This window comes from Megalops cyprinoides, chromosome 8 (assembly GCF_013368585.1).
Source record: "Megalops cyprinoides isolate fMegCyp1 chromosome 8, fMegCyp1.pri, whole genome shotgun sequence".
Taxonomy (NCBI): Eukaryota; Metazoa; Chordata; class Actinopteri; order Elopiformes; family Megalopidae; genus Megalops; species Megalops cyprinoides.
In genome coordinates, this window is record NC_050590.1 from 1,765,545 (window position 1) to 1,781,506 (window position 15,962).

Consider the following 15,962-nt stretch of genomic DNA (forward strand, 5'->3'; position numbering starts at 1 on the left):
TTGCAGTTACGTTCTGCCTACACTGCTACTTCTGTCATAAACACAATGAGCTGAGACACTGATATGGGTCACAATGAAGTGTCACTCAGGTAAGGCCCAGGTAAAAGTAAAAGAGTGCATGGGGTATGCTCCACAGTGGGTAGGTTGGGGGTATTGGCAGGGTCTCCTCTTCTTGCTGTTCGTGCTCTCCCTGCAGCTTTTCTATGAGTCGTTCAGATCAGCTTACACCCTCTACTTGTGGCATCTGCTCACCTGGCGAGTTGTCATGTGGAAAAGAGCCACATTCATTACATGAACTCTACTCCAGAGCCGCCCCCCCAAGTTCTGCATCGTGTCAGCAAAAACTGTGTGAGAGCAGGAGGTTGATTTCCTTCAGCCCCTCTTACCTTTATTTAGTTTGATTAGCTGTTATATTACATTATTGCCATTTAGCAGAGACTCTTATACAGAGGTACTTATATAGGTTACAATTTTACGTTACCCATTTATACACCTGGATATGCACCGAGGCGATTCTGGAGCCAAGGGTATCGCAGCAGTGCCCCAGTGAGGAATCAAACCTACAACCTCCTTTCCACTACACCACACTGCCGCCTTCCTTGTAATATTCATGATCTGAATAATTCCTACCACACGGCAGCTGCTTAACTTTCTCTGTGTCTTGTGTGGTGTTCTTTAACTTTATAAAATGCACAAAGTACATTTAGAGCAATGATCAATTTAAAATTAAAAATTCTGCCTGCACTTCAAGCTCAGAAGCCATCACAATTAATTTCCTTTATTTGGAAAGTATATGTTTGTTCTTTCATTTATCTATGTTATTGAAAAGTTCTGCTCTATTTGAAAAAGTTCCCTGGCTATTTAGCATCATCCATATAAATTGCTAATATTGATTTGGATTGTTAATGAATATCTCTATGGGTTGTAGTTCCACTGTGTACCGCTGGAGGTCATATTTGTCTCAGTTTGACCAGAGCCGTGTCTCTGATTTTGACTGTCCTGTATTGATTGGGGGGTGGGGGCGCCGTAAGCATCATTTGTCATTAAAGGTTTCTGACCACTAGAGGGTGCCAAGACCATCAAAATGCCAATTCAGTTTCTCATGCTCCTGACTGCATGTGACTACTACTAAAAAGAACCTTTTTGGAGCAGAACTGTGCATTTGTGCATCTACATAAAGAGTGCAGGCACATTGTGGGAAAGTCTGACAAAGGGAGAAAACCTATGGCAAATACCACTGCGCAATATTTTGGCAAAATACTTGGCATGATTATTAAAAAGATTTTATCCATTTTAAACTATTATTAGTTCTCATATGTCTATCTCCAATATGCTTACTGGGACTAAGAGGGCGAAATCAGGCAAAGTCCATGTTTGTAATCTCTTAAGACACACTGACTTCAGATTGCCTCACCCAGGCACCAAGCCTAAGTTGGGCAGCAAAAGAATGCATCCAAACCCACAGGCCATCGTAATGCGTTCAGTCTGTCTTCCTTTAAGCACTTTGAGAGGAATGTAAAAATGCCCAAAGTACTCCCTTAAACATCCTCCCCCTCAATACAGTTCATCTTTTACAACCAAAAATAAAAGTACAGAATTAATGTAAATGATAAAACGTTGCGGAAAGCCTTTTAGTAGTTTTTGAGATACCATGCTGTCACATATCCAGTGGCAAGCTGTAGCTTGGTGGGGACATGCTGATAGATAAAGCCATGCAAAGCCACGCAGTAAATCAGAGGATACAACATACCGTACATTCAAGAAGATAGAAAACCATTTACTGGAAAAGCGAGGAGTAATTACCCCTCAGAGGTACAAAGTGCACTGCATTGTAAACTTTGTCCTACAATTATCAAGATATGCATCACCAACGGAAATAATGATGGCAGACTCAAACAGCAGGCATTCAAACTGGCTGATATATTTTCAAATTTTGATTGTGTTTTCCTAATTTTTTTTACAGAAATGTGGTTGTATATGTTTTTTTTATATATGTTTATCTTAGGTGCTAAAAGGAGGCAGGTACCTTAAATATTATTGTCCTATAGTGCAGGTCACATATATGCCTGTTACAATTAAGAATCACAGGTATGCCAAATAGAACAGGCAGATGCTCAAGGCACCTGCTCAAGCTCTGTGTTTATTAAAGGTGATCTGTTCAGTAGCCATGTGTAGAGCTGACTCAGGCTGTAAGAGGTAAAGACTGCCTCCTTTTTCTTACAATGCCTAAAAGTCCACATTCTCCTATCTCTCTTATCTTCACTGTTAAGAGCATCCAGAAATTTCAAACCTTAGTTAGTAATCCTTACAGCTCATTCTGAAGTCCTTATGGCTCTTCAGAACTTTTTAAATTCATGCTTTTTATTAATCATAGAACCATGTCCCAGAACTTAATTCAATTGTTCTTTTAAAGGAAGGAATGTCTGGTAAATGATGGTGTGTGTAATTGTGTGTTTGTGTGAGTTTGTGGATGGAGGGAGAGTGGGGGGGGGGGGGTTCATTCCAAATAATTAAGTGCAAGTTCCCATCTCCAGTAACACACACTCCCAATGCTAATAATGTTAACGTCCGAGCTGTGGTGTGGGATGAGAGTGGGAATACACTGGGACGGGAAGAATTCGGGAGGCTTCAGGGGGGTTGCGATGGGCTGGGGGCCGAGGACAAGCTTATTCCGAAAATCGGCAACAGACCCGAGCCCAGGCATTCTGCCCCTGCACCTTGTGGGAAGAGGAGCAGCAGGAGGAGAGGCCCGTCTCACCTAGGACTGCCGAGGGGGAAACCGTTTCCAGATGTTTTCAGGGGTGGGGGATGTGGGGGCGGGGCGGAGCAACAGGCTGCTTTCATTTGAGTGAACATCGACCTCTCCCCTTTTCTCTCTAGCTCTCTCTCTCTCTCTCTCTACTAGGCTCCTCCGCCTCCAGCAGTTAATACTTAATCTATTACCGATTAGCACGGCGAGGGTTTGCGTTTGTTTGTATCACACGTGGGGTTTTTATGGGAGGCCAGAGGAGGAGAGTGGAGTCACAGAGTTACTTATATCTCGGGGGAAAGAGCAGAGGCTGTTCTTTTCTGGAAGGTCGTCAGAGGGCTCGGACATGTCAAAGGGGGTGTACATCTCCAAGGCACTGGCGGTGGCCACCGTGGTGCTGACGGTCTCGGCCGTGGGTGCCATCATCACCATGATCACCATCTTCCAACTCCAGATCAATGAGAGACCACCTTCACCTCCACCGACCATTCCAACAACCACGGGAGGCCCTACTGGACCCCCACCGAACATGAGACTGCCTGACAACCTGGTCCCAGAGGAATACACAGTCTACCTGCAGCCATACCTGTATCCTGAAGTGTACAACGGCACCAACCAGACCTTCACTTTCACCGGGAACTCCACAGTGAAGTTCAAGTGCGTGAAAGTCACCAACAGGATCTACGTCCACAGCAAGGACCTGAACGTGACCTCAGTGTGGGTGATGGACGAGAATGGAACATCTCTGCCGATTAAAGCCAGGAGTCTGCTGGAGGATGAAAGCAATTTCTTTGAGATTGAGCTTCAGAGCCGCCTCAAAGTTCAGGGCACGTATCACCTCTTCACTGCATTTGAGGGGGAGATGTTCGACGACTTAACTGGCATCTACGTGAGCCAGTACACAGAAAATGGGGACGAGGAACGGTAAGGCGGCCTCCAGACAAGCACCTGCTCTTCCTGTCACCTCTCTGCACCCTGACGGTAGAAACAGGCGCAGCTGACTACCAACTGTCTCATGCGTAGGCTTCTTACATATGCATTTACCAAATGACTACTCTAATGACAGACTTAAACCTTAGTTGTCTATCATTGAAACTGACAATATTAAATTACATTATTCTCATTTAACATACAGTCTTATCTAGAGCCACTTACATGGGTTACAGTTTTATCTGTTTGTACAGCTGTGTATTGAGGCAATTTTGGGTTAGATACCTTGCCCAAGGGGTACAGCAGCAGTGCCCAGCAGGGAACTGAACCAGCAACCTTTCGGTTACAAGCCCTGCTCCTCACCGCTGTGCCGCCCTGCCATTCTTGCCCTTCTTCTCCTTGGCACTTTTTCAATGCGTTCTTGTGCTGCCTCAGGAAGGAGGGGGGTCCTGAAGCAGACAGAATTATTGCAAAACCCTCCACCCCACTGCTCCTCGCAAACTTTGCTCTGGATGTATTGGCACACAGAAAGCATGGCACCGATCTGGCTCCGCCACAACATGTCCTTTTAGCAGTCCTGGGACAAGGCGTAATTGAATTCAGAGTTTCCATCTTCAGTTCTGCTCTGAAAAAAGGAAAGCAGAAACAGAATCTGTTCTGAGACTTTCAAAGGTGGGGACCTTATGAGAATCAAGAAAAACAAGCCGTCTACATCACATGATGCAGGGAAATGGCCTTATAACGAGACAAATTTGCCCTTTTACAAGACATTGCATTTACAGATGTAATTCAATCATGTTTTTTTTCTTTTTTTTTGAAAAAATTAAGCCCTTTGTTATATTATATTTCTGGAAACACTCTTGTCAGCTGTGTGCTGTGTCTATACACTTTATGGAACAAGTGTTTATCCTGAAAAAACCTTCAGGATGGTGTGCTTTACTTCTTATCCCAGTGGATATTTTGGTGGGATAAGAAGGAAAACTCACCCAAGATAGAAAATTCACCATGAAGATTTAAATAATAAATAAATAGGCCTATCATTAAAGTACAGCAACAGGAACATTAATATGATGATGTTTTAAAAATTCAATGAGCTGCCATTATAGCCGCCTTCAGTAAAATTTCAGGTAAGCAAAGATCTTTGCTTCCTTGAAATTGCTTGGGCTCCTGTTTTATTTTAATTGTGTTATTATTATGTTATTTTCATGTATGTGTTTGTGAATAACGTCCTTTGTTGTAGGTTTCTGGTAGGCAGCCAGATGCAGCCCACAGATGCGAGGAAAGTGTTCCCCTGTTTCGATGAGCCAGCTATGAAGGCTGTGTTCCGCATCACCATGATCCACAGGGAAAAAACGCGAGCGCACTCCAACGCTAAAGAGACGGGTGAGAGAGGAATGCACTCCCTGTCGCGCAGGGATATTAAAACACTGCCGACCAGTCATTTCCCCCTCAGCCCGTTATGGGTTTTGACAGTTACTGCGTGTTTTAAGCATTGCTTCTTTGTGGAATGCGAGGGTAAGATCCCAAACTGGCTCGCTGCAGGGCCGCAGAGCAACAGTGGATGATGTCACTCAGACTCTCACAAGCAGAGGAAATGAATCAATTGTTATTGTAAAGTTTTAAGTTTGTTTTTTTTTTTTATTCCAAGGTTTTCTGCACTAATGAATGTTTTCCACTCTGTAATTAGGACCCCCAAAGACCACAGAAATTGATGGGGAAAAATGGCTCATCACTGAGTTTCATCCAACGAATAAAATGTCAACATACCTCTTAGCTTTCATTGTGTCCACATTTGACGCAAAGGAGACCAAGTATCAGAGGTCCACAGTGCGGGTAGGTAAACTTCCTCTGTGCAGCTATTTTTAGAGACGTGTGCATTTTTGTCATTACTCATTTTTATTTTACTTTGATCCTTCGTTTTATCCCATACACATCTTATATTTCATTACATTATTGTCATTCAGCAGACACTATAATCCAGAGAGACTTATTCAGTGCATCTAATAAAGTGGCATGAAAAGTTGCACAAACAGGACGGCACTAACCACAGATGAGCAAGCATCAGTGCCAGACATGGTGCCGAGATCACAAATGTCTGCCCAGATTGAGACGCAATTCCATATGTACTGTCAGCATTGGCGCAGAGGGTTGTGACATTTAAAAACAGCCACTGAGGGTTTGCAGAATGCAGTGCTGTGTATGAGACAGAGGCTTCATATCCGCGGATAGACTGAGAGGGAAGCAAACCGTCTTTATCATCTTCCACCCTGTATTCAGCTTCTCTAGCTCTCAATAGTGTCACAGTGTTGCGTCCCTGTCATGCTAAACCCTGACGCTTTTTCCCTCCAAACACACATGCTGTCTTTGGTTTGACGGCAGACGTGGGCCCGACCAGAGGCCATAAAGGCAGGACATGCGGACTACGCACAGAAAATCACAGGAGACATCTTGCAGTTCTACGAAGAGCTCTACGGCATAAGCTACCCTTTGAATAAACTCGGTGAGTCTCCGAAGAAATGTCGTACGGATACGGAGGCCACCCTTGGATAGGGCTTAGCATGGTAATTGGTAGTTTTTAAATTGTTTTAAGACTGTGGAATTCGTGTTCTGCTGCTGTCCAGATCAAATGGCTCTGCCGGATTTTGGCGCCGGGGCCATGGAGAACTGGGGCCTGATCACGTACCGCGAGACGGCTCTGCTGTACGAGGAGGGCGTGTCCTCCACCTCAAACAAGGAGTGGGTCGCCACGGTGATCGCTCATGAGCTAGCCCACCAGGTACGCCCACGGAGGATTCCGCATGAACACGAGGAGCGTTATTACTTCCTCATAAGGAATCAGATAAAGAGCGCCAGTTTGCGAGTGTCCCAATCCTAATTATTAGATTTGGGGTCAAATGGGTTCACTTGTATGTCATATAATTCTCATAATTCCCATAATCTGTGAAAAACAAGCATAAAGGTCTCTACACCAAATGCTAGACAAAATACAATTATTTATTTAAATAATTGCAAACATGTTTTCAACTGTAGTTTTGTACAAATTCACATAATTGTCATTATGTGTATTGAAACCCAAATGCAAATAATTCCCTTAAATATCATGTTTTCATCCATATTTTTATAAAATTAAAAACAATGACTGGTCATTGATGTCACTGCAGTAAATCTAAAAACACATACAGATGTAAACATGTAGATCAGACAGAAAATGTCAATGGAAGTGAAAGTACATTTTAGACAGAAACTGTGAAATTCAGTACATAAATATAATTTAATTTCCTTCAGCATAAACAAACACCAACTTTAAAACGAAATACTAAAGTAAAATTTAAGTGAATTTGTAAAGGCATTTTCAATCCAAATCCTGGTGCTTCTGTTGTCCCCTAAAACAGTGGTTCGGAAATTTGGTCACCATGAAGTGGTGGAACGACCTGTGGCTGAACGAGGGGTTTGCGACGTACATCTCTTACCTGGGAGTCGACAGAGTCGAGCCCACCTGGAACATTGTACGTTACCTGTTTGAATATGTGATTTCAGTGTGTATGTAGTGCGAATCAAAACTGCATTCTCCTTGTATTTACATGAGGAGCATTTGTTTTATGAAATGTCTTCTCTGGTGGTGCTTCCAGAAAGACCTGATCGTCCTCAACGACATCCAGGCCGTCTTCCAAGTGGACGCCCTGGCCACCTCTCACCCTCTTAGCTCTAATGAGAAGGACGTTCAGACACCCGCCGATATTAGCCAGCTGTTTGACTCCATCACCTACAGCAAGGTCCTCCTCCAGCCCGGACACTGTTACTATTACTGTTAACATGTTACTCACATGTTACTGGATTAATCAGCTTTGAACGTTGACTAACTCTATCCACATTATCGCCTTACTTTAATCTATTGTTTGCTTGACTCGGTTAAAGAGGTTCAAAATGGCCTCCGATACATGTCTGATATTATTTGATTGTATTCATAGCTGGCAACTTGCTACAGTCATGATTCATAATGGAGGTAGTCTTACAGATTTGTGTTTCAAATTGTGGTTGCACTTTATTAGCTTATCTGGTGCTCCTAGCCTGTATTTTCAAATGGTCTGGAAGATGATGATATGAGGGCAACTGCCAAATGAGTCATAGTTACAATAGCAACAAACTGGTTTCTCAGAATGTGTTGAAAGATGCAAAGCGTGAACTAAGTGAAGCCTGTTACTTTTTCCACAGGGTGCAGCTGTGTTGAGAATGCTGTCTGATTACATATCGGACAAAGTTTTTCAAAATGGCCTCCAGGTGTGTGTCTTTCACTAAATTATTTTTGGGTCAGCCACCCTGTATCCAGCACAAATTACACAGTTCAGGTTTTACACGCTGTCCATTTATCCAGCTGGATAGCCCCCTAAATGCAGCTCCTCCCCCTTTTCAGTCGTATCTGAAGGCTAACCAGTATGGCAACGCTGACTACAAAGACCTGTGGAGCCACTTACAGGAGGTAGGTTTTGACACCACTCTCACAATATGTGCACATGTGCTGATAAAAATGATATTTATATCGATATGCTATGATGTGTAATCAATTCAGGAAAACAGTATTGTTGTATTATTTGTTTTTATCTATTACCATTGAACACTTCTGGCACCCACAAGTGCGTGTGAAACCATACTGCAGTAATGCTTTAGGCACTGAGATGAGAAACTAAATGCCGAAACGTCTCTTCTAGGCCGTAAATGCGAACAGGGACAACTACAATGTGGCGGAAGTCATGGACACCTGGACCAAACAGATGGGCTACCCGGTCGTCACCATCAACACCGTGAGCGGCGCTGTGTCCCAGCAACACTTCCTTCTCAACCAGACATCACCCTACAAGTAAGCCTCATGGAAAACTACATATATACATTAATAAATACAGTAACAATACAATGGATACCTGCGGTGGAGTCCCTTATGGTGCTGGTTCTACAGGGGTATATTGAAAGAGCACATTTTAGATGAATATTTGTTTCTATTTTTCAAACAGTGGGTGGATGTGAGAGGATTATTTTCTTCTCATTCACTGAAAGTGACACACTCCGAAATACAATGAACAAAATTACAGAGTAAGATATAAAATGGGAAGAGAATGATGCTGCACCAATCTCTAGCCTGTGTACTCAGGTTGGAGAGGCAGTGGTTTGTCCCACACACCAGCGGGCTTTCCCAGTATACTCTCATTTCTAAAAAAAAAATGGACCGTTGGGAGATAAAACAAACTAACTGGGCCTTGTGTGCCGCATGTCGACCAGACGCCCATATGGCTGACCCTGTGAAATGCTTTAGCTCGGCCCCCTGGAGATTGCAAGTTCAAATCCAGGCTAGCCCACCGCAGGGTTTTGAGGGAGCTCACATTGGACAGTATGAAAAAAAAACGGAACAGCCGTTCTGGATGAAAAACATTTCGAGCTGGTGTCCTGGAGTCGACAGTTGAGGTCCCATAATGTTGTTGTCATGGTGATTCGAACCCGTGTGAATTCAGTGGTCTGGTCCTCTTTCTCCTGCATCTCCCAGTTTCCTCTGGCATATTCCAATAAGGTTGATGAAGTCCAACAAAGCCCTGATGCGGGATTTTCTGAATGAAAAGGGTCCAGGTAAGGCAGATTTTTTGTATTAGAGGCTGATAATTAGAGATGAATGGAAGAATAAAGGTTAAACAGACACAATCGGGGATGTGGTTAAGAGGTTAGAAAGTATCATTCGTAACCAGAAGGCTGGAGATTCACATCTGAAGTAGAGCAGTGTCATTGGCCCTTATACAAGATACTTGTGATGAAACATCCAGATGTACAAAAGGTTACTAGACATGGTCACTCAGTATGTAACCTGGATGTATGACACTTAACTATTTAAATGTGATGTGGTCCTTTAAGGTATTCATTAAAGGAGAAAAATCAATGCAACAGTTAAATTGTAGTTAAACAAAAAAAAATTTGTTAGTTCTGATTCTTGCTGCCATACAGATTATAGTTCTAATGTCTCAGGATGGGATTCAGTACAACCATAATTCACTTGGTCCTTAACTTTGAGCCACCAACCTGAAGCTCGATAATTATTTTTCACTCCTCTCTTCATGTCTGTCAATGAAATTAATGATGAATGCTATACAGCAAACAAAAAAGGCATCACCTGAACAAATCATTCACTTCCATTTGTTTCTCTGAGTCAAAGACAATTCATTTTGTGGGCAAAGAGAAGAGTTAAGCGGTATATCGATCGTAAGTTACTGAGCCCGCAGGAAATGCAATTTCACTAACAGCTGCTGTTTTTACCGGACAGTGACAAAGGAAGTGTACGAGACCACCGGAAAAGAGTGGATTCTGGCCAATGTCAACTGCACCGGGTATTTCAGAGTTAACTACAATCAAGAGAACTGGGAAATACTGCTTCAACAGCTGAGTGACGACCACCATGTAATCTCTCAGTGATCTCTTTTTGTTTTCTCTTCTCTGCGTGTACGCTGCTTTTCACATCCATCGGAGAAGTTCTACTGCAGAGGAATTTCCGACTCAGGAAACATGTTTCTCCTGATGAGAACTGTTAGCTTTTATTAAAATCCTCTCTGGAAACTTTTTTCTTAGTGAAGCGTACAGTGGGGGTGGCAGTGTAGCATAGTGGTTAGGGAGCAGTAGCAGGACTTGTAACTGAAAGTTTGCTAGTTCAGTTCCCAACTGGGGCACTGCTGCTGTACCCTTGGCCAAGATACTTAACCCACAATAGCCTCAGTAAATGTCCAGTTATGTAAAAGGATGACATTGTAAAAAAACTGTAACCTATGTAAGTCGCTCTGGATAACAGCATCTGCTAAATGCCAATAATGTGATGTAATGCACAGTGGTCTTCACAATGCCATCAGTCACTGGTCACTGTTACAGTGCTTGTATACCTAAAGCAATGTTCAGATGCATTCTAGACAAAAAAAAATGTCAGTGCTTTACAATTAGCATTAATATGTATATTCAATAAGAGCTTAACATTAATCTTTAATATCAAGCTTTCTGGAAGAAAAAACTAGAGGAGAAAATCATTTTTTGTAGCTTTACTGGAAACTGATATTACCACAAAGTATCTGCTTTTTCCTTTCTATCAGATTAACCAAGGGTGACTTTTAGATGGTAGAATTTCTTTTACTCTGAAATGGATATCATTTAAATAAGTGGAAAAAAGACAGAAAAGAGAGTTCCTCCTACTACTGTGCCTGTTGAATGAAATTATAAATGTACTTGGTGAAAATATCACAAATGTAATTCAAACTAATTGTTTTCAGGAAGTACCAGTCATCAACAGAGGGCAGTTAATAGACGATGCATTTAATCTTGCAAGGTAAGGTCAACGATCCATCTCCTGATATGATCATTGTTTGACATTTGTTTCTTTTCCACAGCTCTCTTACCTGTATGACTGTACTGTCTCTCTTACCTGTATCTCTGTACTGTCTCTCTTACCTGTATGACTGTACTGTCTCTCTTACCTGTCTTACCTGTATAACTGTACTGTCTCTCTTACCTGTATCTCTGCACTGTCTCTCTTACCTGTATCTCTGAACTACAGCTGTATTACCTGTTAGTTCTTCTGTCCTTCAGGTGAATGTCTCTAGGAAGTGGGACCTGTTGCCGATCACGTGACCATATTCAATCAAACATCCAAACTGAATGTGTTCTGGTCAATTATGGCCTGTTCCATTTGATTTGAGACAGATTAGAGAGAATGAATACTGAGTTCAAAAACATCAGCTAAACCTTAGGCTTATTTAAACATTTGAATATGTCTGTAAAAGAATCAATAGAAATTGTGCAATTATACTAAGGATTGATCAAGGAGATGTCACAGACTTTTCAAGCTAGTGCTGTACCAGACAAGGACAGCCTTTTTGTCATTTGTAACATCGCCTTCCCAGAAACAGCATATGCCTTATTTTAACCATCTGTCTGAAAACTATTTTACAGAGAAATTGTATCGGAACATGTTCATGCAAAACACAACTTGAAGGAACTGCCAGGTACAATTGAGTAAACATTTGTACTGTGTCTCATTCAGAGCCAAATACATTGATGTCACACTGGCTTTGAACACCACCAAGTACCTGTTGAACGACACTGAGTTCATCCCATGGGAATCAGCCTTGAAAAACCTGGACTACTTCATCCTCATGTTTGATCGCTCTGAGGTCTATGGGCCAATGAAGGTAAAAACTGTGGGCACACCAGAGCAGAATGTTTTCCTAGTACTGTATGTGTTACATGTACACACACAGCTGTTCTATTTTTTATTTAACTGCTGGCTTAAGTATGGTCAATGCTATTGGACAAAGACCCAGGTTAGGAACCGCCTAGCAATATTTCTGTGGTGGTAGTGGTGGAAATGGAATCCATCTTCAGAATACTTTATAACTGTACTTCAAACACTTGCTTTGAATTGTTTGCTCAAACACTAAGCGGATTATAATGCAATTAAAATACCAGTGTAATGGTACACACTGCATAAACAGGCTACAAAAACACACTATTTATGAATTTTCACATCCAGACAAACAAATTACTTTCAATTCTGTTTGAAGGCATACCTAAGGAAGCAAGTTGAGCCGCTTTATAGACACTTTGAAGATCTCACCATCAATTCAACCGTACCAGATGAACACACTGCACAGTAAGTGAAGAAAACCATATCCCAGGTTCCCCAGAACTAGCCATGTCACAGACCACCACTGCAAATACCACCAATGTGTTTGATAGGTAGGGGGACAGTGTCATATTTCATAACAAGCTCTACTGCGTTTGTTAAAAGATCTATCTCATAGGTGGGATTATGGAAGGTGATTGCTGTTTGTGGCTATCCATTGACCTTCAACACACACCAAGTTTTGGGTGAACTGAAACACAACAGCAGAAATGCCACAGTAAAAAAGGTTTACATCTGAAGCACACAGCAGGAAGTAACTCCTCCCAGTCTGGCCCTATGTCCGTCAGTGAAATGGGTCCCCCCACTGGGGCTGAACCTTGCATCATTCAGAGTGTGGTCACAGACCTGTTTTTCAGTTCAATGAGGTTCGGCTCATTACCATCGCAGGTACAACCAGATTAATGCCATCTCAGTGGCGTGCAGCAACGACATCCGAGACTGCATAGACATGGCCAAGGAGCAGTTTCAGCGATGGATGAGAGACGCCTCCACCAACAGGTGAGCATGACCTGAGTTCTGTTCGCTCCAATGGTGTGTTGTGCGCGTGGGAGCGGACACATTGTACATACCCATGTGGAAATGAAATATACCGTAATATACAAATAACATGACAACATATGTTGTTCAGCCCAAGAAAATGTTGCAAATACATGCAAAATATATTAATGAAATGCAGAAACATATTGCAATATACCAAAGCAGCAATCATTTACATATTTTAAACTCATGATTTAAGCTAAAAATATTTTCTAAAACATACTCGTAATGTACTCATTTTTGTATGGGTATTACATTACAGTTGCTTAGTATCTTATCCCTACATAGCTTACAATTTTTCCATGTTATTCATTTATACAGCTGGATATTTGGTTGCGGCTAGCAGCACATTTCATAAATCAGATTTTATCGTACGCATAGGGAAGTGCTTTTATTCCTCAATGTGGCAAAAGAGTTCCCTCAGGACACGTCTGCTCCTCGAGCTTTCACACATCGATGAGCATTTTCCTTCTTCCCAGGATCCCTCCCAACCTGAGGTCCACCATCTACTGCAACGCCATTGCCGCAGGGGGTGAGGTGGAGTGGGAATTCGCCTGGGAGAAGTATCAGAACGCCACCATCGCCACCGAGAAGGACAAGCTGAGATATGCCCTGTCCTGCACCAAAGACATCTGGCTCCTCAGCAGGTCAGGAGAGAGGGGGGGGGGTGACTCATGGTCTCCACGGCGATGCTGTAAAACCCCTATCGACATGGGCAGCACCTGACATTGGTGTGTCACTCCTCCTGATAGATATCTGTCCTACACTTTGGACCCGGAAAAGATACGGAAGATGGATGCTGTCTCCACCATCAACTACATCGCCAGGAATGTAGCTGGCCAGTCCCTGGCCTGGGACTTCGTCCAGTCACAGTGGACCTACATAAGCCAGGAGTGAGTTCCCTCTCCCCTTCCTCGTCTCCATTGCCTGTGTGAAACGGGTCAGGTGTGAGATCCTTTTATACCTGAGGACTGACACCACACTGGCACTCTGTGAGATTCAGCTCATAAGCTAGGAGAGAAAACACAGTCCAACCCTTTTCACCCGTGCTCACCTGTCCCTCACTTCACCATGCTCCCTCAACAGTCAGTGCAGATGACAGAGGACGTTGGGGGACACCTCTGGGGGTCCCAGACTGTCTTTGTGAAATGAATAGTGGCAGCAGATTTTCACAGGCTCACCTGAACCCATGAAATCATAAATGATATATACCAACACATACTTTCAGGCTCCTAACTGAGCTCCTGGCAATAAGACACTTTAGAGTTGCCAGGTCAGATACATCCAAGGCAAAGGTTTATTTGGGGTTACCGCATTTGCACACCAGTACACTGCCCTTCCAATCAGGTTTTTTTTAGTTGCCTGGCAATTTTATATAATACTTCCAGTTTCCTGGTAACAGTATAATAAAACTGTTTGCTGGGGCAAGCAACGTGTTTGGTGTTTAATTTTAGTGAAACTTCCTTTTCAGGTATGGCGGGGGAATCATGTCTTTGGGCAGTCTTATCGACGGGGTGACCCAGAGATTCTCCACAGAATTTGAGCTTCTGAAGGTAAAATTAATTTTACCGTGAATCTACCGTGATAGTGCTCTCTCCGGCAGTTTTCCGCAATTCCCCTCCCTGTTAGTTTGTGTGGAAACATTATTTAACTATTATGAAATTATTAATTACAATTACTATTATTGGTTATTTTGGACCTGCGGAGAAAAGCAGTCGTAAGAGCTGATTGCAGCTGGTGTCGGGGGCGTCTTTAATGACATTCTGTTCCCCGCCCCCACGGTCTCGCGCAGCTGAAGCAGTTCCAGGCGGAACACGCGGAGGACACGCTAAGTTCGGGAACGCGAGCCCTGCAGCAAGCCATCGAGAGGACTCAGGCAAACATCAAGTGGGTGAAGGAAAACAAGCAGACGGTACTGGAGTGGTTTCGCAGGGAGTCTGCGGCCAGCTAAAGCGCCGAGGTTTTTTAACGAGAGCGAAGACGCTGGAATACCAGAAATGAGAAACGGAAAAGGAGTCCCGTGGCACTCAGTACAAACAGCCCATGTTTTTGTTGTTGGTGTCTTTGTGTTGCGTTTGTGAAAATTCTGCTGGGGTTTTGTCTGTCCCATGAAAATTCCAGAAGGCTTTGTTTTTTGTTTTGGTTTTTTTTTTTTTGTCCTTTTCATAGCAGAGCACTGAAACAAAGTTCCCAAATTCTTATGCTGCATTCATGACTATAAAAGAATATATTTAATAAATAGGCCTAATGCTTAAATGACACAAAACAAACCTCAAAACAGATATGAGAATGAGGTGCGTTATGATTAATGAAATGTCGTCTTTTGGTACAAAGTCTAATTTATTTCTATTTAACATGCCATAATATACTTTAATTTGTACGTTGGTCCTTCAGAAACTTTGTCAATAATGTTTACAGAGATAAAGTCACATCCTAAGAAGTATCTCAGGCTAAATAACCAAAGTAACTGTAATAAACTACAATATGAAACAATAGCGTTATAATGCATCCTTGTTTGTACCTGTACATAATCATAAATATTACATACATATACATTTCTTTTTTTCTCTTGATTATAAAGACAGCTTTTTATTTGAATAAAATATTTTAACTATTAAAAGCACTGGTTGGAGTTGATTATTTCATCGAATAATATGACCAAAGTCGACAGATAGCTGGATAGACTAGCAGGACCCGTTTCAGACTGTGAGACAGAATAGTTAATGTTTAACAGCTGTATGTCTTCACTGTAATCTTCCTCATAATAATTACACATACACATGCTGTTTGGCAGTGTTACATAAATTAGGAAAAATGGAAATATAAACAGGTTTTACATTCATCTCCCAAAAAAGACAAAGCTTGAAAAAAGTACTTAAGCTCAGTCAGCACTCAGCTTTTTAAGCAGATAATGTGAAAAATGTAGGATTTGCTGAAGAACCATGAAAAATACCAGACCAACAGCAACTCTCTCTTTCAGCTACTGGTAGCTAGATTAAATTAAACCTTCATCTTATCACAAAATAACAAAAGCATACATTGGATAGT

At 42.3% G+C, this 15,962-nt stretch overlaps 1 protein-coding gene across 1 annotated transcript; it reads left to right on the plus strand.

The window, feature by feature from the left end:
• Nucleotides 1-2,938: 2,938 nt before the first annotated feature.
• anpepa (alanyl (membrane) aminopeptidase a) lies at nucleotides 2,939-15,428 on the plus strand. The gene is made up of 20 exons (XM_036534760.1): nucleotides 2,939-3,673; nucleotides 4,920-5,062; nucleotides 5,367-5,512; nucleotides 6,059-6,179; nucleotides 6,301-6,455; nucleotides 7,072-7,185; nucleotides 7,309-7,452; nucleotides 7,892-7,957; nucleotides 8,091-8,156; nucleotides 8,386-8,534; nucleotides 9,213-9,292; nucleotides 9,978-10,111; nucleotides 10,966-11,021; nucleotides 11,736-11,883; nucleotides 12,256-12,344; nucleotides 12,765-12,875; nucleotides 13,394-13,561; nucleotides 13,667-13,807; nucleotides 14,386-14,467; nucleotides 14,707-15,428. Exons 1-20 carry the CDS (start codon nucleotides 3,096-3,098, stop codon nucleotides 14,863-14,865), a joined length of 2,850 nt encoding a protein of 949 aa, XP_036390653.1. The 5' UTR covers nucleotides 2,939-3,095; the 3' UTR covers nucleotides 14,866-15,428.
• Nucleotides 15,429-15,962: the final 534 nt, after the last annotated feature.

What these genes read in the sequence shown, in the direction of transcription:
- anpepa (XM_036534760.1), top strand. Translation starts at nt 3,096, where the DNA reads ATGTCAAAGGGGGTGTACATCTCCAAGGCACTGGCGGTGGCCACCGTG. An exon ending in CTACCCTTTGAATAAACTCG is followed by an intron (nt 6,180 to 6,300) that starts GTGAGTCTCCGA and finishes GCTGCTGTCCAG; the next exon opens with ATCAAATGGCTCTGCCGGAT. An exon ending in CTCATGAGCTAGCCCACCAG is followed by an intron (nt 6,456 to 7,071) that starts GTACGCCCACGG and finishes CCCCTAAAACAG; the next exon opens with TGGTTCGGAAATTTGGTCAC.